We start from the raw sequence: 22,419 nt of genomic DNA, 5'->3' as shown, positions 1-22,419 counted from the left end.
GTTAACTAGGAGCTTAGTTAACTGTTTAGCGCTGTAGGAACTACAGCAAAACTAGACACAACGCACAAACGTGCTAGGAGGGTGTAGAAACATCTTCTAAATCTAATGCAAGTATACAGTATGCTAGGTTACTGTTTAATAGCAAGTAGTTGTAGTTGTAGTAACTTGTGTTAGTTGTGCTAAGAGAAAATGGCTGGTTTAGTGATATGGCTGGCTTGGTGATAATCTACGTTAGGCTTTGTACAACAACTTCTAAATAGCTAAGTTGTAATGTGCTAATACTAACTAGATACTGCTAGTGTTGTAGGTGCGGGTGCCTCCTGTGTTAATTTAGGTGCTGGCTTATTAATTTTCTGCTAAGTTAACCTTCTTGTAGGCATCACAATAGGCTGGCGGATGGGTAGGGTATGCTTTTTTACGTTTTGGCTTATAGCTTCTTAACTAGCAGAGATACGCTTACATAATCTATTATTCAATAGAAGCGCCTAGTATTGCGCCTTCTAATAAAAAAAGAATTAGCTTATTCTGCCTAGTATTAGCTAAGTTATTAACACTACCTAGCAAAGTATACCTATTAATAGGTATGCTCGCTAGGTACCCCCCCTTTTTTGACCTTTTCTAGCCTCTAGCTTGTGCAGTTTAATAGTTATAACAAAACCCTCTACTACAGAAATGTAGAGGTAGTTTTTCTCTTTCTTTTAAGCCCTATTTCGCTAGAATCCATGTATTATTGACAAAGTTTTGGGGGGTACCCACGAAGGACGTTGGAGTATACCCATTCCGCCAGCCTACATCACAACACTACAAGAAGTTAAGATACTAATAATATTAAGTTAAGCTTTAATTATCCTAGAAGGAGCAGCAGCCAGCTCTGTTGTTGTTAAACGCTAAATTTGGCTGAGACAGCAACATTGACATCGTCCGCATCTTCCGCGCGCTAAATCACATGATGTATATGGTATTTCGAAAATCACCCATAACCTGCCCAAGAACCTATCACAGGAGATGTATCGCACCGCCGCGTACATCCTCAATCGTACGCCAACTGAAGCACTAGGCTGGAAGACGCTGTACAAGGTCGTATGGGGACGAAAGCCACTCGTCGCTCATATGAGGCCTATTGGCTGTCGCGCCTATGTCTACAACTGCGACCTGAGAGCTGCTGACAAGCTTGAATCGCGTACTCTTATCAGCCACCTTGTTAGCTACTAAGGCACTAATATCTTCTGCATATGGCTGCCTACAAAAGACACTGTTATTGTCACACGCGATGTTGTATTTGAACCTACGCTATTCTTTAATAGAATAGATGGCTACGCCTCTACACTAGTGATTAAGGAGGTGATTGAGCTACTCGAATATCCAGAGATGCTGCAGGATGATGATGTCAGCATCGACAACCTGCTGACTGCGCGCCAACGCAGCCGCCAAACAACACCTGTGACCTCAGCTCCGACAGCTAGAGGCTCCCAGTTGGGGGGTGAGATGGCTGACAACGCACTCGAATCTGACAACACACTGCTAACCTCTACATTACCTGAGGAGGACACAATACACATAGTTCCTAAGGGCTACTACTAACAAGGCAAGAAAGCGCCACAGGACGTTAATCTTAATCTAACTAACATAAACCTAATTATCTTAGGCAAGTGTAATTAAAAGCTAAGGGATCTAAACAACTTTGCAGTATAGATCTACGCAGCAAGGATAGGACCTAAGCCTCTTATTAATTACCTATAAGTGTTCTTAACTAAGATCCTCTCTAATAGAGCCTTAGCTAGCGCAGATAAAGTACTACAAATCTATTAGTTACAGCTACTGCCTCTACTAAAGTTAGAAAACTGTCTTAATACACACATGTTTAGTAATTAATTCTAACATACTATAGAGATTAAATAGCAAGATCTACACGCTAAAGGTGTCTTTAGACAGACAGAGTAATTAAAGGCTACTATAGATAGTAAGGTACTACTACTAATATAGGTCTTTACTTATAAGATAGATAAAGATAGATATCTCTTATAGTTTAAGGCTTAACTTGTTATCTAAGGAGACCTCTAAGCTCTAATAGACAACACATACACTGCTATACTTACTATCTACAACTTTTACGCTCTTATTATAATTACTAATTACTTTAATCTTAAACTAAAGTAGTACAACGTCCCTACTGCCTTCTTAAACACAAAAACTAACCACAAGCTATATGCTGAAACGCCTGAGGCCTTCCGCCATACTAAAGGCGAGATCATGCTGGTGCTCTGCGCCCTGTACGGCCTGAAGGAGTCACTAATCCTATAGTACAATGAGCTACGTTAACAGCTTGTAAAACTAGGCCTAAAGCCAGTTAGCAGCTTCCTATGCCTATATATAAGCTGCTAGCTTATTATATTTGTCTACGTTAATAACATTGTTATAGCGTTTTATTAATTAAACACCTATTACTACTAGTCCTTTAAGAAGGATCTAGTAGACCTATACAATATTAAAGTAATAGGAGACCTTACCTAGTTTCTTAGTATCTATATTGTCTGCAACTAAGCTCTGCACAAGACCTGGCTAGTCTAAGACACTTTTATTAATAAGGTGTGCGCTTAATTTAGCATTAAGGCTGTGGGCAAGGCTCTAGACGTCCCACTGATGGAGAACTGGCTGCCACAGTCTACTAAGGAGACTAATACTGCTTATACAAAGCTCTACTAGCAGCTTGTTAGTTCTCTTGCATACATTGCTGTCTAGGGTAGACCTAACGTCGCCTAAACGCACGTTGTCTTTGCCTGCCACCTCATCAACCTAGGACAGTCTCACATCTCAAAGATCTGCCAGACCTGGCGCTACCTGCTCAGCACAAAGGCTCTCGCCCTTGAAGCCTCTGCCAGCACGCACAACATGGCTAAGTATCTCACTAACAATCCTACATACCACAATCCTCTCTTCTTTAGATTATCTAATGCCTTATACACTAACAAGCCTAAGACTTGCTAGAGCTCTTAGGGATACACCTTTAAATTTAGAGGACTTATAATTAACTAGAAATTAACTATCTAGCACATAGTTATAAAATTAACTATAGAGTCTAAATTACTCTTGCTCTCCCTTACAGCCTTGCAGATAGAAGAGTAGATGTGTTTCTTTACTAGCATTAACCTTACACTTAACTATATACCTATAATCTAGTGTAACAACTAGCAGACTGTCTATGTTATTATAAAGGAGCATAACAAGCTTTATATAAAAGTTAAATATATTAATATCTATTAGCTCTAGATCTAACAGGAGGTTACTGCCTTATGTATTAATATTAAATAGGTACCTACTAATTATATGCCTACTAATAGACTTATAAAGATTCTACATTTACGGCACTCAACCCTCAAAAGCCCGCAGTTAAGACTGGAATACTTGAAGGAGCACTCGAGGGGCAAGACAAAGATGGTGATGGTGATGATGGCAGCAAAAACGAAAGAGACGTGAAGCGCAATGGTGAGCGCACGGATGGTGATACCACTGAATGAACTTGCCCAGACTGACTTTAAAATATCAAAAGCAAAAGAGAAAGAGAAACAAGGGCAAAAAGAAGCCATCAGCCACCCATCAGACAAGCCCACCACGGGTGCCTCTTGAAGACGTCTTCAAGAGCAAGCCGTTCCCTGAAGGCCAGAGCGTGGACTACAACGTCCGAGATGAGAACCTTCAGCGCAAAGCAGAAGGGGAGGTTCGCCACCTGGCTGCTGTTAATGACATGGACGACAATTTCCTGAGCGATTACCGCAAAGCCGCCGAAGTTCATCGTCAAGTCCGCCGATATGTGAAAACAATCGCAAACCCAGGAGTCACCATGAGTTAGCTCGCAGATGAGATCAAAGACGGTGTGCGTGCTCTGGTCGGCCACCAGGCTATTGAGATTGGAGATGCACTCAAAGCGGGCATGGGCTTCCCGACTGGACTTTGCTTGAACAACGTTGCGGCGCATTGGACCCCGAGTCCTGGTCAGAAGAATGTGGCCCTCCAATATGACGATTTTCTTAGTTTCGACTTCGGGGTCCATGTCAATGGACGGATCGTGGACAGTGCCTTCACCATTATTCACAACCCAATCTACGATGGCTTGCTTGAGGGCGTCAAAGCTGCTTCGGACACAGGGCTGAATGTATGTACCTGTCACACAAAGTTTGAGTTTCACTAACAAAGGCCCCCAGGAAACCGGTATCGACGCTCGTATGGACCATATCAGCGCCTGCATCCAAGAAGTAATGGAGTCGTACGAGGTGACTCTACAACAAGACCATCTCCATCAAAGCCATCAATAACGTACGTACCCCCACTGCCATCGCGGAGAAGTCATATTAAAACGCAACGCAGATCACTGGTCACAATGTCTGCCTCCCCACATGATGCATATGATAACATATCAGTATCAACTAATACATCCAGATTCTCCGTTACAAAATCCACGGCGATAAGCAAGTCCCCTTCGTAAAAACGTGCACCAACCAAACCATGAAAGAAGGCGACATCTTCGCAATCGAAACCTTCGGCAGCACAGGCCGAGGCTCAATCCGCGACGCTCCGGGCGTATACGGCTACGGCCTCACCTCTTCCTCTCACATCAACCGCCGCAACCTGCATCACGCATCCGCCAGATCCCTGCTCAAAGTGATCGAGGAGAACTTCGGCACGCTTGTCTTCTCGCGGCGGTACCTGGAACGACTGGGTGTGGACAAGTATCATCTGGGGATGAAGACATTGGTGGAAAAGGGCGTCGTGGTGCAGTATGCGCCGTTGGTGGATGTGTCATGGAGTTATGTTGCACATTTTGAACATGTAAGTGACCTGGCTAAAGGAACACATCTGGTCCTAATATTCTGCTAGACTGTGTTGCTAAGACTTAATTACAAGGAAGTCATCTCACGAGGAGATGACTACTAACTTCATGGGCATTGACAGATATGGTATGGAACGGCATTCAACATGCCTGTTCTAAAAACCACTCAGAGGGGGTTCAACAACTGGCAAGAGGACGATTCGTGTAAAGAAAACTTTCGCGACTTAATAATTTCAGTCATTGGTCAGGCTGCGTGCAGCCTACGTAACCTTTCTGTAGGCATTGTATTATCTGTGTTCCCTCACAGCTTCAGCCTTGTACCATTTCGCCCAACCAGCAACCCATGCAATCCCTCCCATCACCCATCAAGATCATACAATAAACACCCACCCGTCCTGAAGTTATACACAAACGCCTTGCCCTCCCCCTTCACTTCTTCCTCGTTCCTCCAACTGGCCCGATATCCAAGTAGCAAATCATGCAATTCCTGAAGATATTTTCTTTCCACGATGGGCAATTTCTGGATCGCATGGCGCCAAGAGTCTGGATCGCTAAGCCTAGTCTCACGTATGCTGTTCATGACCTCATCTTTCGTCTCGATGGCAGCGATAGGCGCGTCATGGAAGCTGTCCAGGAGCGCATGGGAGCGGGATTGCGCGGCTTCGACGATGGACCATTTATTGCTTTTCTTTGATCGGTGATGGGAGATAAGAACATCGACGTTCGCTCTTGCTGACGGCGTGTTCAACGGGCCGGAGACAGGCGCAGCTTTAGTGAGGCGCTGGGCTGCGCTGCCCTCGCGGGTTTCGCGGTCGCGGAGTTCGTTGCGTAGGTAGTTCAGCAGGTCTGCGGATCTGAGATCAGTGTCTTCTTTCTTGGCGATGGATTTTACTTTCAGGTCGGGCTTGTCGGGGGCGACGCCGTGCTTGATGATGATGACCCAGCTGTGGCGATCGTCGCGATAGTGGCGCAGGACGTCTTCGACGTTATGTGCGTCGACGGAGAGTTCGGCGGTGTAGCCGTGGGCGATAAGCTCCGAGACCATTTTGACGCCCGAGGAGCGGAGGACTTGCGGGTCGAAGCTGGCTACGAGACAATCGCAGCGGCGTGGCATCCAAGAAACTGCCGGCGTGTCTTCTTCGACATGCTTCTTGAGGAAGGTGGACTTTTCTGGTTTCTTGAGATAGCGCGTCATAGAGCTCACCAACCGGTCCCATCCGATGTTGACACCGACTGCGTGATAGCCGGTCCCGGTTCGGTTGTATCCAGGTCCTTTCGGACGATACTCTTCGATGAGTTTATCGTAGCGACCGCCCGCCGCGAGGACCAGGCGTTGTTTGGTGTCAAAGAGACACTGGAACAGGATGCCGCCAGAGTAGAACTTCTCGTTGAAGCTACTGAGGGCGCTAAGGTACACCTTTCGTTTCACATTCCAGAGTTTCATGTAGCTGACGACAGAGCTGAGGTGGCTGAAGATTGCATGAGTCCGATCATGATATTTGGTCCCTTCAAAAATTCGGCGCAACTTCGAGAAGGCCTTCTCAGGCGTGTCTCGCCAGTCAAAACGAGCAAGATCGTCGAGCGATGTCGATGAAATGCCGATATCTGGAGAACGCAGGTCGTTGCGTATTGACTGCCAGTTGTTTTTACCGATGTTCAGCTTACTAAGGACAGCCTTCACTGCAGGCCGCTGGGGCACGCTGATTCTGCAGAAGTCCATGATAATATCCAGTAAGTTGGCGTGGTTGATATGGAAGCACATGTGCGTTGATCGTAGCGACGGGAACTCGTCAATGATTTCGTCCACCACTTTCAGGACCTGAGCCTCCTTGAGAGCAAGATCGAGGGTATCGTAAGAAAGTATGTCGAAGTCAGCTTCGCCGCTACTCAACGGTGCACCGCCTGAGTATGTGTCCCGATACACCTGCCCGATCGTAAATGTCTTCTCCAAGAAGGGGGCACCACGGCCGATGCTGCGAGCGTGAGGCAGTGTGAAGTCGAACGGGAGCTGCACCAAAGTACCCGAAGGGTCAAAAAGCTTGACCACATTGTTGTCGGCGTAATGATCAGACCATGGCAGTAGCAGCTGACGCTGGACCTCAACGGCGCCGTGACTTCTGAACACCATTGCCAACCGGTCCTTAACCAGATTCTGCAAAAGAACATCGTTGGCTTTGATGGTCTGAGCGGTAACACCCATATCCCAGGCGTAGTCTTTGGCCTGGGTGTCGGGCTTCTGTGAGAACAAGGCAGTCATCATCTTCGCGTAGTGAGGAGAGTTGCGATCTGACAGAGCCTTCAAGGCCTCTTTGACAGCCTCGTCCTCGATGTGTACAGGGACCTTACCGGTCCTGAGCAACTCAGCACAGGTGGGACGCTCAGATGGCCGATGACTGATCAGAGACGTAATGATGCCACCCTCCAATGACTTCTGTGGAGTCTCGAAATCAACGGGGAGGGCATGTTTGCGATCGCGCAGTTTGCGAATCTCCTTGTCTCGTTCCATAGCTGTACCCAGGGGATAGCACATCTCGAAGAAGATGATGCCCATCGAATACATATCGACCTTATCATTGTAGTTGCCCGCGACTGTGGAGCTCAACTCCGGGGCCACATAGAGTGCAGTCCCGACGCTGCGCGTCATATCACCACCGCCATCTTGATTGCCGTTCGACGTCTTGCTGTCTGGCTTCTGGTATTGACCACTGGTAGCTAGCCCGAAGTCGCCGATCTTGGGTACCTTGGCCATATCGATGAAAATATTGTCCGGCTTGAGATCGCGATGAATGATGCCGTGTCCATGAATGTGAGCAAGGCCTTCGAGGATCTGACGAAGAAGTCTCCAGTATTCCTCTGGGTCGTCGTAAAGCCCTCTACGGATAAGATCACGTAGGGTCTGCTTCTCGCAGAACTCCATCTGGATATACAGTATGGACCTAGTAGTACGCGTTGCGAATGTGCCGGACGCGGTCCGTCTTCTGACTAAAGGTGAGCGAGGGCCAGCACTTGCAGTGCCCGTTCCATCCTCTGATCTCATGTTAGACACAGTGGAATGATAAGATCGGGGACACCCACCAGAATCCGAGCCAAATATAACAGCTGCCTCGTCATCTTCTTCTGAACCAACATCAGAGCCAAACTCGATCTTGTAGTCATTGGAACTGATGAAGTCCAGTCCTGTACTCCGACTGTAAGTGACACTGTGCGTATCACCAGGAGTGACGTTGGAGTCCGACTCAGAGTCGTCCGAGTCAAAAGTGGAGTCATTGTCCGATAGCTCTGTGCTGCCGCTAACATCTCCTTCGGGCCAGGCTGTGTAGTAGCGGACAACGCAGGGGTGATTGAGTCGTGACAGCAGCATGACCTCCGATAGGACCTCAGTCAATGCTGACGCGGACTTCTGCTTGATCTTTTTGATGGCGTAGATACGGCCGTCGACCTTGTTGCGTGCCTTCACCACTTCGCCATATCCGCCCCTACCCAAGCGTCCTTGCTCAACCCAGTCCTCTGCATAGCGGGAGTAGAAAGGACCTGCACCAGTGGAGGACTCGCGGCGAAATCTGTAATGACCTAGGGACGAAGATGAATGTCGGGAGCGCATGGGTGTCGGAGGTCGATCGTACACAGGCACATCGTTGCGCAGAAACTCGCAAGGTATGAGATCAAATGCCGAAGGTCGTTTGCGTGGGTCTGGTTTGAAGAACTTCCGCATCATCTCTTGGAGTGGCTCGGAACAGTTCAGTGCGTCCGACAAATCCTTGGGCGAGTTGTATTTGTGAGGCACATTTAGACCGAAGAGCATCTGAAGGAAGACCACCCCCAGATCCCATATATCAGTCTTTCGTGTCCTCTTGCTATCTTGCCCAAGCTCAGCAGCCACCCAAAAGGCAGACCAAGAGGACGTGAAAGCTCTTTCACCTTTATACAAGTCATTAAGGTTGTGCAAGCTCTGCTGGAACGCTGTATCCGCCAGTTTGACGGAGACGTTTCCATCAGACGACTTCGTGAGTAGAATGTTGTGCGGGAACACCCGCTTGTGGACGATGCCGTTGCGATGGAGGAAGTCCAGCGCCTCCAAGATCTCGATTGTCCAGGATCGCACCTTTGACACGGGAATCTGGCCGTCATCTTCAATCTTCTCGCCAATAGACCCTTTGTTAGCATACTCCATGAGTATGTTGATGTCCCAACCAGATTCCGGCAAGTGTTCGATCTTGAAGTCGAACACACTAAGAACGACAGATTGTCGCAGACGCTTGACCTCCTCCATCTCCGCTTCAAATTCCATGATTGCTCTTTTCAGATGCGGTATCGTAGAAGCATCCTTGTCGCCGATCCGGACGCGTTTGAGAATTAGAGTGACGTTTGTTGCGCAGCCGATCGGTTTGACTAGAAGCTCTTCCGTTACCGGACCTTTGCGAAAAGGCAACATGCCTTCAACAGCACTGCATTCAACGATGGTGTCCTCCAGCTGCAACGAAATCACCCTGTCAAACGAAACATAGTTCGCGCTATTGGCCGTCTGGAAATATGATGTTGGCGTAATGACAGACGTCCTGTTGCTCTTACGTTTCGCCATGATGTCCTTCCGTTTCATCTCGTCGCTGACCATCTGCTGCAACATACGTTCCTCTTCGGCCTTGACCTCATCTCGTTTTTTCTGGAGGTCCACCTCTTGCTGTTTGGCCAGCTCTACAGCTGCGGCCTCTTGCACGGCGCGCTCTGCGCCAAGGTTCTCAAAGGTACCGTCGGTCTCTCGCACAGCGACCTCGTCTTCAAGCGCATCCTGAATCTCGGTGGCAATCTCGTGAAGCATGACCTCTCCCACCAGCTCAGCAGGTTTGGCTCCCAAAATGTGCTGGATCCTCTCTTGAGTGCGTCTCCGAAGGCTGGTGGTCCCTTCCACACTAAGAGTTGGAAGCGATTTAGGGTACGTTGCTGTGAGCTTTGCACTCAGTACGACTGATATGGCCTCGTTGGAGAATGACTTCAGCTTCAGCCGTATTTCACGATCCGAGTACTTTCCCCAGGCTTGCTTGGGCTCTGACTCTTCATAATCCTCCATGAAGATGGCCTTCAAGACTTCTCGTTCATCTTCCTGTGCTGCCTCATAGGTCTCTGAGGGTTGCGAGACCAAAGAAGGGCGAAAGGGTGGCATCTCCTGCATTGGACTCTTTGGGCCGGCGCCATTGGTTCGGCTTGGGGAGAATACATTTTGCTGTTTTTTATTTCGCGGTGTCCTGTGCGGTGCCATATTGGGCTGTCTCGAAGCTGGGTGGAAGTGCCGTCATAGAGAGGGGACGGAGAGAGGAGCAGCCGAAGCCACTGCCCTTTACACTGCAGACATGTCGGTTTATGTGTTGTTGATGAGTGAAAGTCGAGGCTATGACGGAGTGAAGACTTCGCGGCCAGCACACATCGAAGTAGCGGTGGGGCCGCCAACAATCCATAGAGGAACCCCACCAAGATCTGCGGTAGGTAACTTCAGGCCTAGCGCTCAGACGCGCCTTCCTGCACCCATCCAGGGTTCAGCTTTGGTTGCACAAATCAACAGCCCGCGTCGTGCCTTCTGTACGTCGATAGGGCAATCTCTGCGATCGCGTTATCTTATGGAAGCTCTCACGGCCTTTTTCACTGCTGTTGGTGCGCATCGGTAACGACTCGACTAATTCACACTCTCTCGGCGAGTAAACAAACGAACAAACAAACCCACGGTAACTGCAGACGCGCCATCTACCATCATTACCGGCACCACACAACGACGCAGACGCTATGTTCTCCTGGATCACTGGGCCCCGCATCACAAATGTGATTGAAGACCTTCAGGCGGGTATGAATAATCTACTTTTTGAGTGCTCTACGCAATCCTGACCTTCGAGCAGAGCCCGCCTACGAGTCCACCTTCATCGACCCTCCCGAGACGCCCGCCCACCAATTTGCCGTCAAGGCATTCAAACAAGCTATCTTTGGCACGCCTGCGCCGGAAGACCTCAATAATGCAACTAGAAAGTTCGAGACGAAGGCCAAGATAGCCGCTGTCAACGCCAAGATTACGGAGCTACCTGCGCCCAAGCACGATGATTTCTCTCAGTCACCCGCAAAACGAGCTAATGGCATCCTCATGACGCCAGGAACATCGAGCAAAGGAAGGAAGACCGTATCTTTTGGATCGCAGATTGAGGACAACGAGGGGAAGACGGGCGGTATCATCAGGAGCGGCATACCAAACAACTGCCCTGGAAAGTTTCCGTCTCCATGGACCCCAGGCACTGAGCTGAAGCTGGACTCTGCTAGCGACAAGAGGCCTCGTACCAGGCTCACTGAAGCCCTGCTTGACGCACGCACCACGACACAGCCAAAGTCTGGTCAGATGCTCAAAGCGAGAGACGACAGCGATATTACGATGGATCTCGGTGCGCCGCGCTCAGAATCGGGGAAGTACTGGAAAGACCAATACGAGAGTTACGCTGAGCGAAGCGAGAGGGAGATGAAGAAGGTTGTTGCGAAGCAGCAGCTCGCTAAGAAATTTGCGATGAAGAAAGACGGCGAAGTCACTGAATTGGCTCAGAAGCTCGAGCAGGAGCGTAAGCGGTTCCGGTCACGAGAGAAAGAGCTGGAGCAGCAGAACAAAGACTACCAAGAGCGATTGCGTCAGGCTATGGCTGAGAACACGTCCACAAGCATGGAGAACGCGGCCTTGAAATTGCGCATATCCACTTTGGAAAAGTCTGTAGCGACGACGACAGTCAGCGCACAGGTGAAGCCCGACTTCTCGATACACGAAGACGCAAGTAAAGAGGCGATACAATTACAAAAGGAGTCAGAAGCTGCAGTCCAGGCGTCGTTCGCGGCATCTTTTGGCAAGGAGAACAGTACTCCACCCAGGTCAAGACGCACCCACCGCCGAACTGTGCCAGACACTGCCGACCGAACTGGCGCTCCATCAAAATTAGGGACTGCTAAGGGTGAGGCCTCAATCATTCTGGCAAACTCCCCAGCATTTCCCACCGAGTTCAAAAAGCCATTGGAACCTCCTCAATCGGCACGGTTTTCACGAACACCACTCAGCATCCGCAGAGCCAGTCCTGCTAAAGACAATGCTGGTCCATCCTCACCGGTCCCAGTCCTACCCTCCAGTCCGCTACCCATGCCTTCACCAGATCTACCGGACCCCTGGATGAACATGGATGAAAGTTCGATTCCGCAGCTGGACAAGAGGGCAATGCCCACAGCAGGTTCGCCGTACGTGAACCCAGCATGGAACCCTCCAGCAAGAAAGCAACGAGAATCGAAGTCCACGTCTCAGCCCGTAGGACCAGAAACGCAGGCTACCCGTCGCCAGATGGACAAGGTCAGCGCGAAGACAGGAGCAGCGAAGACTTCGTCCCACGTGGCAGGGAAGTCGTCGCTCGACCTTGAAGCGCGATTGGCCGCGCTGTCTTCTAAAGCGAGTAAGAAGCAGCAGACGGACAAGTCAGAGACGGACACCCCCAAACACTCCCCCACTGATCCTAAGTTCGACCTCTCGAAGATCACATCCCACCATGCAGAGGGCTCGGCACAGGTGAAGCACGATCGGGCAGAGATGCTGCCTGTTGATCGAAAGGCAGAGGCAAGGAGGCGACTTGAAGAGAGGAAGAAGCTGAGGAAAGCTGCTCCTGCGTAAACGATGATGATTTGGATGTTTGGATCCCTAGCTGTGATGCTCGGCGTCATGTCACCGCCAACGAATTGGTTCTGGAGTATTGTTTTTTGAGCACTGATATCGGAGTACTGGATGATACCATGCTGTTGAACCGGCAATCAATATATTATTATTTCTTGCCCACCTTTCTTCAATGCTAGGCGTCTAAGGGTATCTTTGCCTCCATGCCCGCAAGGACTATGCTACAACAACGCGCTATGCAGGTACAACGCCAGCAAATGCCCATCACACACCTCCACCCCTTACTTCTCAGCAATCCCCCTTAACGCGTCCACAACCCCCGGGGCCGCCCTCTCCAGCCCACTCCGCTCCCTCTCCTGCATCTTCCCCAACACATATCTGCTTACAACATTCGGATCCCTGCTCTCCGGCCTCCCAATGCCCACGCCAACACGCCACCACTTCACGCCCTGCAGCTGCGCCTGACAGCTCTTCAATCCATTATGCCCCCTCGCACTCGCCCCGCTCTCCCTGACCGCGACCTTGCCCAGCGCCGACTCCAGCTCGTCGTGCACAACCACCAGCCGCCCTTCCTGCTGCGGATCTGTCCTCCGTCTTAGCTCCGCGAGCCACGCGGCGTAGGCCTTTTTCACCCCGACGCCCGAGACGTTCATCAAGGATAATGACTGCCAGAATGTCCAGTCGTCTTCTGGCGGGCCGCCTTGCGTCTTGCTGTAGCCCTTCAGCAGGGACAGCGAGAAGGTGGTGTTGTCGGGGCGCGCAACGAGGCCACTGAGCCCTTTCGTAAAGGGCTGGTATGACTTGCGCCCCGCTATGTACGAGGTTACGATGTGCCCGGCGCTGTGGAGGGTGTTGGCGTAGGCTGGCCCGGGGTTGCCGATGCTACATACTAGCAGCGGGATGGGGTTGCCTGGTGGCATTATCGGCGAGGGTAGAGGTTGAGGTATCGAGGCGGTTGTGTCTGTGGAAGGCTCTGCAGACGCTGGACGAACTTTTCGGGCTTGGGGCGGCTTGTTGGACAGGTTTGGGGAAGCATCGGTTTCGGAAGAAGTGTCTGGCGGTGTGGGAAGAGGCTGCTGGGCTTTCCTCTGCTTGCGTGCTTCGCGTTTGTTCAGGCCGGAGCGCCGGTTGATCGCGTCGTTACTGAGGTATTGTGTCGCAGGGATATTTTGCGGATCGGCGGCGGCTGGAGCTGCGGCTAACGCTAGAGCTGTAGGGCTGGCCACGTGCGCACGTGTTGGCGCGTTCGACATGACGACGGAAAACGGAGGACTTGCACTGAATGCTCCTGGGAAGGCTCCCGGAGAGAGCAAAGAGACGCTACTTGTTATTGCAAGTGTTCACCTTTGTCTATGACGAACCGTGGGTCCTTTCACGAGCTAGTGTGCGACGTTGGGACTTGTGAAGGGTACAGCCACCCGAAGAGTCATCGCGTGGATTGGTAAGAGCGGTGCAATCAAAGGCTGACAGCAGAGCGCTGTTCCTGGTTTGGCCTCATGTTGGCAACGACAGACGATTCTTCCACGTCTCCACTCCGCAGTCGGTTTCCCACATTTACGAAGTCTGGCGCATTGTGGGATGCGATTTGCAGAATAGATCGCGGCATGACGTAGTGGTGGATTCTTAGCGCAATCGTCCAGGAACAAGGGTCTCGATCGCGGCTCCGATATTGTGACAGCCGCCACTGCGGGTGCCGAACCTCTGCCAGACACTCGCTCGTTGTTGCCTCTTGCAACAGCTGCTTAATAGTCCCTCTCTTGACCAGCACACCCACCATCATGGCAGACAGGCCCGCAACGCCCCCAAGAGCCACTCGCTCAGCAGGCAGGTTGCCGCCAAATCCTCCCACGCCCGAGCAGATCAGGCGAATAGTGAGATGCTAGATCAGACATCATCGTAACATACTGACAACTCCCAGGAAGAAGCCAGGCTGCGCGCAAAGGCCCAAGCCCAGCAAGCCCAAGCATCTCGCCACTCACCCGCTCCCGTTGCCGGCGCAAAACGCGCCTACTCCTCTCTGACCTCATCCACAACTCCCACGCAATCCCGTGATGCGAACTCCGCCCAGGCACCCGGGGGCTTCACCCAGCCTCCGTCGGACTCGTATATCCACCAGAGCAAGAGCAAAGATATCAAGCGTTCCGACTTCATCGACTACGACTTCAGCACCATGACGGACACGAAGGGCGGTTTCCTTAGCACGACAGATGACCCGCACAACCGTGCTATGTGGACGGGCAAGAGCCGCGAGGAGCAGAAACCAGAGGGCATGACACTCGCCGAGTGGGAGCGCGAGCAAGTCCGCAAGAAGCTGCGCGAGGCACGGGCGGGGCCGTACGAACCCGGTATTTCCATCTTGAACGCTGTGAACGGGAAAGAAGAGGCCGAGGACGACGATGCCGCGCTTCTCGAAGCCGCCGAGAACGCCGAGATAGAAGCCGGCACTTTCAAAGGGAAGTACGGCGACGGGAAAAAGGATGTGTCCGGAAAATGTCGCGAATGTAATAGTCTGGAGATTGATTGGAAATGGGCCGACATATTCCACATCAGCATCTGCGCGCGCTGCAAAGAGCTCTACCCCGACAAATACTCGCTCCTCACCAAGACTGAGGCCCGCGACGACTACCTGCTCACGAACCCCGAGCTCGCCGACGAAGACCTGCTCCCGCATCTCGAGCGCCCCAACCCGCACAAGACCTCCTTCCACAACATGCAGCTCTTCCTGCGCCTGCAGGTCGAAACCTACGCCTTCAGCGCCAAGAAATGGGGGTCCGCCGCCGCTCTGGACGAAGAGTATGAGAAGAGGACCAAGGTGGCGAAGCAGAGGAAGGAGAAGAAGTTCAAAAACAAACTGGACGATCTGAAGAGGAGGACCAGAGTGGAGGCGTATAAGCGGGCGCGCCTTGGCGGTGGAGGCGATGCTGAGTTTGGACAGAAGATCAAGGGCCGGTATGATAAGCATGAACATGAGTGGGGGCGTGGAGTGCTGGATCCCGAGACAGGCATGGAGAAGAAGACGTGTGTCGAGTGTGGGATGGAGGTCGAGGAGCTGGAGTTTTGAGCAGTCGTGTGCTGGGCAGTACGGCGACTGCGATGATGTGATTTCATGATACCCAAGCGAAATATACGACTTACTTCCTCCGTGTCTCAGCCTGTGCGGATAGAGCTGACGTTTTCCCTGGCTTCTGTCATGAGGCCATTGCTAAAATCTGGGAGATGCACCGCCATCTCCAGCGTGACAGAAAATCGGAAGCATGCAACCAATTGCAATGCCAGGGTTCTCATACACTCCCGACAAAACTATCGCATGGTCGGCGACTATACTCCAGGCAGAACTGTGGCGCATTTGGGATGTCACGGATAGTATTAGATATTATGCTGCCTCGAGCCTGTGCTCTGGGGTATATCGCTGGAATCACTTTTCTGCCTTCACGCACCCCCCTCTCTCTTCTCCCGACGGTCCAACAATCGCCTCATGCGCATCGTCGTACCAACACCGATGTCCCGACGTCTTCCAGACGGCGAGCTTCAAGCAACCAGCAAAAGCTATTCAACCCTCACACCCCCAACAACCCCGACCCTCCCCGTGCCATGCACCGCCTCATACGCCGCATTGACACTACGATGGTGCTCGCGCGCCGCAACTTTGACCTGCATCCAGAGCTTCCTGATCGACAAGTTGAGATCCTTGTCCGGCTTGCCCAGGTCGACAAAGTGGCGTGCGTTGTGCTGCGAGTCGAGGCTGACGCGGCTGGACTGCGAGACGGGCGTTGAGATGATGGAAGAGGAGTTTGATGTCGACCTGGGTACGGAGGAGGAGCTAAGTGAGAGGATGCGTGGGTGCGAGTCGATGTTGGACATCTTGCGGTGGGGAATGAGGTCGTTCCGAGTATTCGGATAGTGTTGTGCGATGTTTTGGTGGTCTTTAGGGTTTGCAAGGTTAATCTCGATCAAGCTGTACTTGTGGTTTAGGAACTTCAGATGTTGATGATGATGCTGATGATGATGCTGCCAACCCGTGCTTTCCCCTCCTTTATATACTCACGTCGATCGCCCACAGAGAATTTTCAACCCGCCGTCTCCAGATCTCACGATTCTGCATCCTTCACAGCACTACCCTCCATATGCTAGCGTGACATCTTGCGCGCAGTGCTGAACAAGTGGGCTCTTTTACTCGATCAGTGTAGCGCTGTGGAGTCCAGGAGCCACTCTTCATAGCTGTGCAAAGCGTGTAATAAAATGATCCGACGTCACGGACGTGGGAGAAAGAGCCTCAAGAATGCTGACCTATGCTTGATCCGGAAATTCCGCCATGGCGCGAACTTGTTGTGGACAGTTGCTGTTAGTTTGGTGGTGAGACGTGAAACTCGGTTAAAAATGGCTCAGCGTCTGCAGGGCGTGAAATGTTAAGCCGAGCAGTCTCTGCGCACCAGAGCATGGAGACTCGTGAGCTTGACACATGTTGCTGCCATGTAGGGTATCCTGTGTGTCATAGCCGCCGAGTCGGAGGATTCGAAGTCGCGGTTGTGATGCCAGACGCGACAAAGATTGGCTGCTGGGCTGGAGGTGCGGCATAAAAAAGTACCGAACTTTCGCGAACGTGCACATGAATTCGTATTCATCGTGGGACGGGAAAGAGTGTCACGCCTTGCTATCGACATGCATGCATGCCTGCAACTGCATTGTTCTTGTTGATATCTCTGCCTGGGTATCCTCTTGTCATCTTATGGTGGCGGTCTGCATACCGTCATTATACTGTAATCACCTCATGCCTTCTCCTGCCTACAGCCCTCAGTCATTTGTGTCGATGCCGAACTCATCTTGGACTTCAATTATTCTCAGACCGCGTTGATCAGCAATAAGACCCATGAGCCCTTGCCCGACATCTTTCAGCTCGTTGTATTCGTGCAGCAGCTTAATGTGGTCCTTGACGATCTTGTTGGCCGCAGCCATGATCTCTGTCTCCGTAGGCTCGCCATCGTCGTCAGACATGTCGACGTCGAGAGTCTGATTCTCTTCCATGACCACCTGAATGGCGGGCTGGACTCTCAGTGAGCTGAGCAACGCGGCTTTTTGAGCCCTGAGCTCGACTAGCGTGATCTCCTGTGGACTCAGCGTCACTGCTGGGCGTGGCGGAGTAGGCTCACTGGCCTGCGAGGCTGTAGATTGCGATTCTGTCTGGACCCTGGCTGCCTTGGACGCTACATCCTGGTTGTCTACCGTGGTAAAGCCATCATAACCGCCTAACTGGACCGTGCCACTCGCGTTCTGGGCCATATTCTCAGATGGTGGTCCTGCGGCTACGTCTTTCGCAGACTCCGTAACATGATGATCTGCCTCCCTGCGTTGCTCGTTCGACGCTGTCGTTGAATGATGTGAAGGGGTAGCCTTAGCCTTGCTGGAGTCGTTGGTAGCAATCGCATTGGGCGTATTGTCATGTTGATGTTGGTGGCTGGGTATATTGTGACCGTCTGCCATGCTACCTGTAGCTGTTGAGCCAGGTGCGAACGGGGTTCTGTCACTTGCTTCATGATCATTTCGCGTGGCTGCATGACCAAGACCTAGTGCCGGCGTCGAATAGGCGGCTGCTGATTTAGTGGCATGCTGAGATTCCTCGCCTGACGTTGGGATAGGAGCGTGATGTGGAGCAGACGACTCCGACGCTATCTTATGCTCGCCTGGAGCCACACCGGATGATGATAGATTGAGAGCATTTGGTAGAGTGTTCAACTCCATAGATTTTGGAGCATCGATTGTATCCGGGGCAGTTTGGCCAGCAGTCACACGGTCCTCCGAGGGATCCGTGGAAGCGGAGCTGGAAGTGTTGATCTGTAGGATGCGTGAGTGGGAGTCATAGGATAAGTTGTGCCAGACAGACTGCAGCTTCGTGAATGATACCATGGCCGAGCCTGGCAGCCAAAGACTTGATCTCGGCGGCGGCAGCATCCCTCTGAAAAATAACAGAAACGTCGCCGGCCCGGATTAGCCCTTGTTCGCTGCTAGCAGGTCGAACAGGATCACCGTGCGTCGGGCTCAATACCATGCTGTGGCTACCAACTGCCTCGTTCTGAGGGTATTGATTTGAAGGGTCGTCTTGCTGAACACTGTTGCAATCAAAGATGTTGGATGCATATTCTCGTAGCTGTGGTTGAGAATGATCATTTTGCGGGCGGCTCTGTTGGTCCATCTGCAAGGTTGCAGGCTCACCAAGTCCTGGTGCACGCCTGGCCTCAGGTGAAGTTCCTGCATCTCCTAGGCTGTCGGCTTCACCGTCTGATCTGCCCGTGGCTGGGCGCATGTCTTGTTGGTGCGCGTCAGCTGCATGACCACTTGCCTGTGGGGATGTATCTGCTTGCAACGGAGTCTCCACGGCGCACGCACTGTTACTGTTAGTCGCTGTCTCGTGTATTGATTGCAAATCAGGTTGATCAATGTGTGTTGTCGCAGCGTCTGTTGAAGGTTTGCTTTGATCGACATCCAAGACATCAGTGCAACCTGAGGCTGCATTGGCAGAGTGTTCAGCGGCTTCTTCGCGAGGGCAAGCCACGGCCTGGGCGTCTTGAACAGCGGGCGCAGGAAGCTTGTCAACTGCTGCATCCGAAACAGCAGCAGGTGAAGACGTCAGCGGCTCTTCTTCACTATCAGCAATCGGGGTGACGCCTATACCGATCGCCATGTTGTTACAAGGTGAGTGAGTGAAACGTGATGCCGCTCGGAGAATAGTGTTGTTCGGGCGGAGGAGGCGGAAGGGGCGGCCAATGACGGGGGCACCTTCCCTTCACGTAAGCAGTAGATTGCGACGCGGCATCAACAGGGTCCTGGAAAGCGACGACGCTTCCTCCTGTGATTCTTCTCAGCCGCACGCGTAACGTTTGCAGATACCCCTCGATCGCGCCTTTACATGTCGACTGACGTCTAAGCCTCCACGCCGGAGTCACGAAATTCGCCACACCAGCGCAGACGGGCGCTCTTCAGCTCTATCCAAATCAACGATGGGAGCAATTATGAGGCAAGCTGCCCTTGCAGCAGCGCTGCTGTTCAGCACAGTGGTCACAGCACACGAGCACCACGTGAACAAGATAGCAGAGGGCGAGGCTATATCACAGGACCCAATCGACTCGATACTGTGGATACACATCCTACTGCAGGGGTTCGCCTGGGGAATCATCTTCCCCACAGGAATGGTGTTGGGTGTAAGACTGCCATGGAAAGCACAAGGTATGGCCAGCAGGCTGACGAACTCAGATAATACGCTCCAAATGGCACGTTCCCGTACAAGTCACCGGCTCCGTTCTCGCAATTATCGGCTACTTCCTGGGCCATAAACACAAGGGCAGGCAGTTTTCCGAAGACAACGTCCACGCCAAATTCGTCCCTATCATCATGCTCATGCTGATCACGCAAATCGTCATGGGTGTGTACTTGAAGCTCCACCTTGAGAAGGGTATACACGGCAAGATCCGCAGGGTTGTTCTCGTTGGTCACGGAGTGGTGGGAAAGGCATTGCCTGTGGTGACCTGGGTGCAGTTCCTTTTTGGAGGCATCACCGCACTCGGATTCTGCAGGGCTGACCACACCGGCCAGTGTCTTGCCCACTTCATCATGGGCAGCGCCTTCATTGCCTACGGAATTATCCTCATCATTTTGCTGCTCGTGGGACAAATGTGGCTGAAGCGGACCGGTCGCAGCCAGGAGTTCTTCGATTCGCTCGTCATTGCCGCCTGGGGCTGCGTCAACACCTTCACGGAGCACAGGTGGGGTGGACCTTGGGTACACAACGATCTGCAGCACACATCCATGGGTATCATTTGGTGGGCTGCTGGTCTGGTTGGTATCTGGCTGAGCCGCAAGAGAAACGGACAGCCGAAGCGCAACCTCATTCCTGGCATGGTCATCTTTGTCACCGGCTGGGCCATGTCAGCTCACCCGCAGCATCTGCCTATCTCGACCATGGTCCACACTGTGTTTGGCTTCACCCTCATGGCCGCCGGCGCTGCTCGTATCATCGAAATCGCTTTCGTATTAAGGGACCGCAGTGCGGTCACCAAAAACCTGGAGGACCCAGATCCGAACAGCTTTCAGTACCTCACGCCCTTCCTGCTTATTGCTGGTGGCTTTCTCTTCATGGGTGCCACCGAAGAGCAGATGCAGATGCTCGCGGACGCAAATGTCACACACGTGTCTTACGTTATGATCCTCTTTAGCATTGCTTTCTTGATGTTCCTCTGTAAGTGCGGTCTATTTACTGTACTTTAAACATCTCACTAACACCCCAAACAGTCGCCAACCTGCTCATCCACCTCTACGCGGTGCACGCCTTTGCAGACTCGAAGACTGACACTGAGGCACCTCACGCAAATGGAGCACCAAACGGCTACGCAAGAGTCGACCACAGAGTTAGAGACGCGGAGGAGTTCGAGCTCGAGGGTCTGACAGACGACGAAGATGACGACGAACCACGTCATAAGGAGGCCAGAACAAATGGGCGCGTAACATTATGAAACATACAACTAGGGTAAAGGAGCATAGGGTCGGCGTTTATTGATTCGATATTTAATCACATTTCCAATCTATATCCAGACTTCGGTATCTCAAGCAAGGTGCTCCACAATGATGTTGCCACTTACGTCTACCTCGAGCCCCTTCGCATGGCACGAAACTCGATCACGATCAAATCGCATACGCGCCGTCGTGGTACCTGAGCGTTTATGCACGCCACCTTCCTTCGATTATGAACCACTCCTGAGACCTAAGGAACCAAAGACGGACGCCGAAAGACAGCATTCTAAGGGACAAGCTGAAGAGGGGTTCCGTAGGCTCGCGGCATCTCACGCCTGGAATGTACAATATGTATAGTTAAGAGGATTTGAATGGGAATGGGAATCCAACTGCCGACTGTGAAGCCTACGGGTAAGATGGTCAGGGTGGATCCGCAGAGCGTGTACAGGTGTTGAGAGGACGTAGTTGGCGGCGCCGTGTTGGCGAAGGCACGTCATGGAGTGCTTTGGGTGTCGGTCAGGGAAGCTATGGGTATGGCAGTCGACCGACTGTTCTGGTTGATTTTAATAGGGGCTCCTCTGAGAAGGTACGTGGTAGTGATGAGACACATCGCGTTGAATACAAATACGCCTTTGGGACGAACGGACGAGATAATACAACCACACTCACCTTCTTGTATGCGCTGGTCGATCACAGGCACAAATGCCACAATGACCAAGTATTCCTTGCGACCATTTACGCGTTTGACCAATATACTTCAGCGACGACACGCAATCATCGCATGACTCCAACTGAGCAGCTTCCAGACTTACACGCGAGCCGCCCCAGCCCAGCTTGAGGGTTTCTACACACACTTGCCCCCAACTTCTTCACACAGGAAAGAAGATTCCTACCAACCTCGAACAGCCTCATATCACACACTTCCAGCTCTGCGCTTGCTTTGTTCTCCAGCTCGCTTGCGATCCGTGCAGCTAAGACGCTCGCACACGTCACAACCATGAGAGCAGACCATGCCCATCTTACTCGCGATTCACCGCGTCCAACGAAGAGGCCGAACAAGAAGGTGCAGAACAGAGTCGAGACGTAGAAGAACAACGTATCGGAGGGGGAGTAGCTTGGCGGTAGCGGGAAGGAGGTGAAGGTTGGCATGTGGATGCTGAAGAGGAAGGCGAGGAATGTGAGGAATGCGTGGAGGAGGATATTGCAGATGCGGGAGATTTCGGGACCGAAGAGGTCGTCGATGACTTCCATGGTCAGGTGTGTAGAAATTTCCTTTTCAGTGAGGTGCTTAAGGTGCTGGTAGCTTAGCGATGATAAAGAGAGTGTTTTATGGGATGGTGGTGTGTTTGTTGGTTTGTATGTGATGCTTTGATGTGAATGAGAAGCGACGATAGACAGTGATAGAGTGCTTGCTGTACAGACTCTTTTT

The 22,419-nt window shown here is 51.7% G+C and overlaps 8 protein-coding genes across 8 annotated transcripts; 4 read left to right on the top strand and 4 right to left on the bottom strand.

The window, feature by feature from the left end:
* Nucleotides 1-3,511: 3,511 nt before the first annotated feature.
* M421DRAFT_965 (peptidase M24A, methionine aminopeptidase) lies at nucleotides 3,512-4,929 on the top strand (the record flags this gene model as incomplete). Its single annotated transcript, XM_033598395.1, has 5 exons — nucleotides 3,512-3,796; nucleotides 3,848-4,150; nucleotides 4,200-4,268; nucleotides 4,435-4,824; nucleotides 4,873-4,929. The coding sequence occupies 5 exons, from the start codon at nucleotides 3,512-3,514 to the stop codon at nucleotides 4,927-4,929; spliced, it is 1,104 nt and encodes a 367-aa protein (XP_033453823.1).
* Nucleotides 4,930-5,040: 111 nt separating this feature from the next.
* On the bottom strand, nucleotides 5,041-10,224 carry M421DRAFT_415913 (serine/threonine-protein kinase gcn2). Its single transcript, XM_033590879.1, has 2 exons — nucleotides 7,901-10,224; nucleotides 5,041-7,852 (listed from the first exon to the last, which is right to left on the bottom strand). The coding sequence occupies exons 1-2, from the start codon at nucleotides 10,077-10,079 to the stop codon at nucleotides 5,184-5,186; spliced, it is 4,848 nt and encodes a 1,615-aa protein (XP_033453822.1). The 5' UTR covers nucleotides 10,080-10,224; the 3' UTR covers nucleotides 5,041-5,183.
* A 373-nt stretch (nucleotides 10,225-10,597) lies between these two features.
* Nucleotides 10,598-12,491, top strand: M421DRAFT_51965 (uncharacterized protein; the record flags this gene model as incomplete). The annotated part of the gene is made up of 2 exons (XM_033594986.1): nucleotides 10,598-10,655; nucleotides 10,705-12,491. 2 exons carry the CDS (start codon nucleotides 10,598-10,600, stop codon nucleotides 12,489-12,491), a joined length of 1,845 nt encoding a protein of 614 aa, XP_033453821.1.
* Nucleotides 12,492-12,595: 104 nt separating this feature from the next.
* M421DRAFT_415911 (peptidyl-tRNA hydrolase) lies at nucleotides 12,596-14,100 on the bottom strand (the record flags this gene model as incomplete). Its single annotated transcript, XM_033590878.1, has 1 exon — nucleotides 12,596-14,100. A coding segment is annotated over exon 1 (836 nt), but the record flags the coding sequence as incomplete, so codon positions are not given.
* Nucleotides 14,101-14,269: 169 nt separating this feature from the next.
* On the top strand, nucleotides 14,270-15,552 carry M421DRAFT_961 (DNA repair protein; the record flags this gene model as incomplete). Its single annotated transcript, XM_033598367.1, has 2 exons — nucleotides 14,270-14,362; nucleotides 14,410-15,552. The coding sequence occupies 2 exons, from the start codon at nucleotides 14,270-14,272 to the stop codon at nucleotides 15,550-15,552; spliced, it is 1,236 nt and encodes a 411-aa protein (XP_033453819.1).
* Nucleotides 15,553-16,037: 485 nt separating this feature from the next.
* M421DRAFT_960 (uncharacterized protein) lies at nucleotides 16,038-16,352 on the bottom strand (the record flags this gene model as incomplete). The annotated part of the gene is made up of 1 exon (XM_033598358.1): nucleotides 16,038-16,352. The coding sequence occupies one exon, from the start codon at nucleotides 16,350-16,352 to the stop codon at nucleotides 16,038-16,040; it is 315 nt and encodes a 104-aa protein (XP_033453818.1).
* A 930-nt stretch (nucleotides 16,353-17,282) lies between these two features.
* Nucleotides 17,283-17,444, bottom strand: M421DRAFT_51586 (Swi5-domain-containing protein; the record flags this gene model as incomplete). The annotated part of the gene is made up of 1 exon (XM_033594948.1): nucleotides 17,283-17,444. The coding sequence occupies one exon, from the start codon at nucleotides 17,442-17,444 to the stop codon at nucleotides 17,283-17,285; it is 162 nt and encodes a 53-aa protein (XP_033453817.1).
* Nucleotides 17,445-19,320: 1,876 nt separating this feature from the next.
* Nucleotides 19,321-21,087, top strand: M421DRAFT_415907 (uncharacterized protein). The gene is made up of 3 exons (XM_033590877.1): nucleotides 19,321-19,684; nucleotides 19,737-20,718; nucleotides 20,772-21,087. Exons 1-3 carry the CDS (start codon nucleotides 19,484-19,486, stop codon nucleotides 20,990-20,992), a joined length of 1,404 nt encoding a protein of 467 aa, XP_033453816.1. The 5' UTR covers nucleotides 19,321-19,483; the 3' UTR covers nucleotides 20,993-21,087.
* Nucleotides 21,088-22,419: the final 1,332 nt, after the last annotated feature.

The sequence above is a fragment of the Didymella exigua genome (genome assembly GCF_010094145.1).
Source record: "Didymella exigua CBS 183.55 unplaced genomic scaffold M421scaffold_2, whole genome shotgun sequence".
Taxonomy (NCBI): domain Eukaryota; kingdom Fungi; phylum Ascomycota; class Dothideomycetes; order Pleosporales; family Didymellaceae; genus Didymella; species Didymella exigua.
This window is presented reverse-complemented; position numbering and strand designations above follow the sequence as displayed.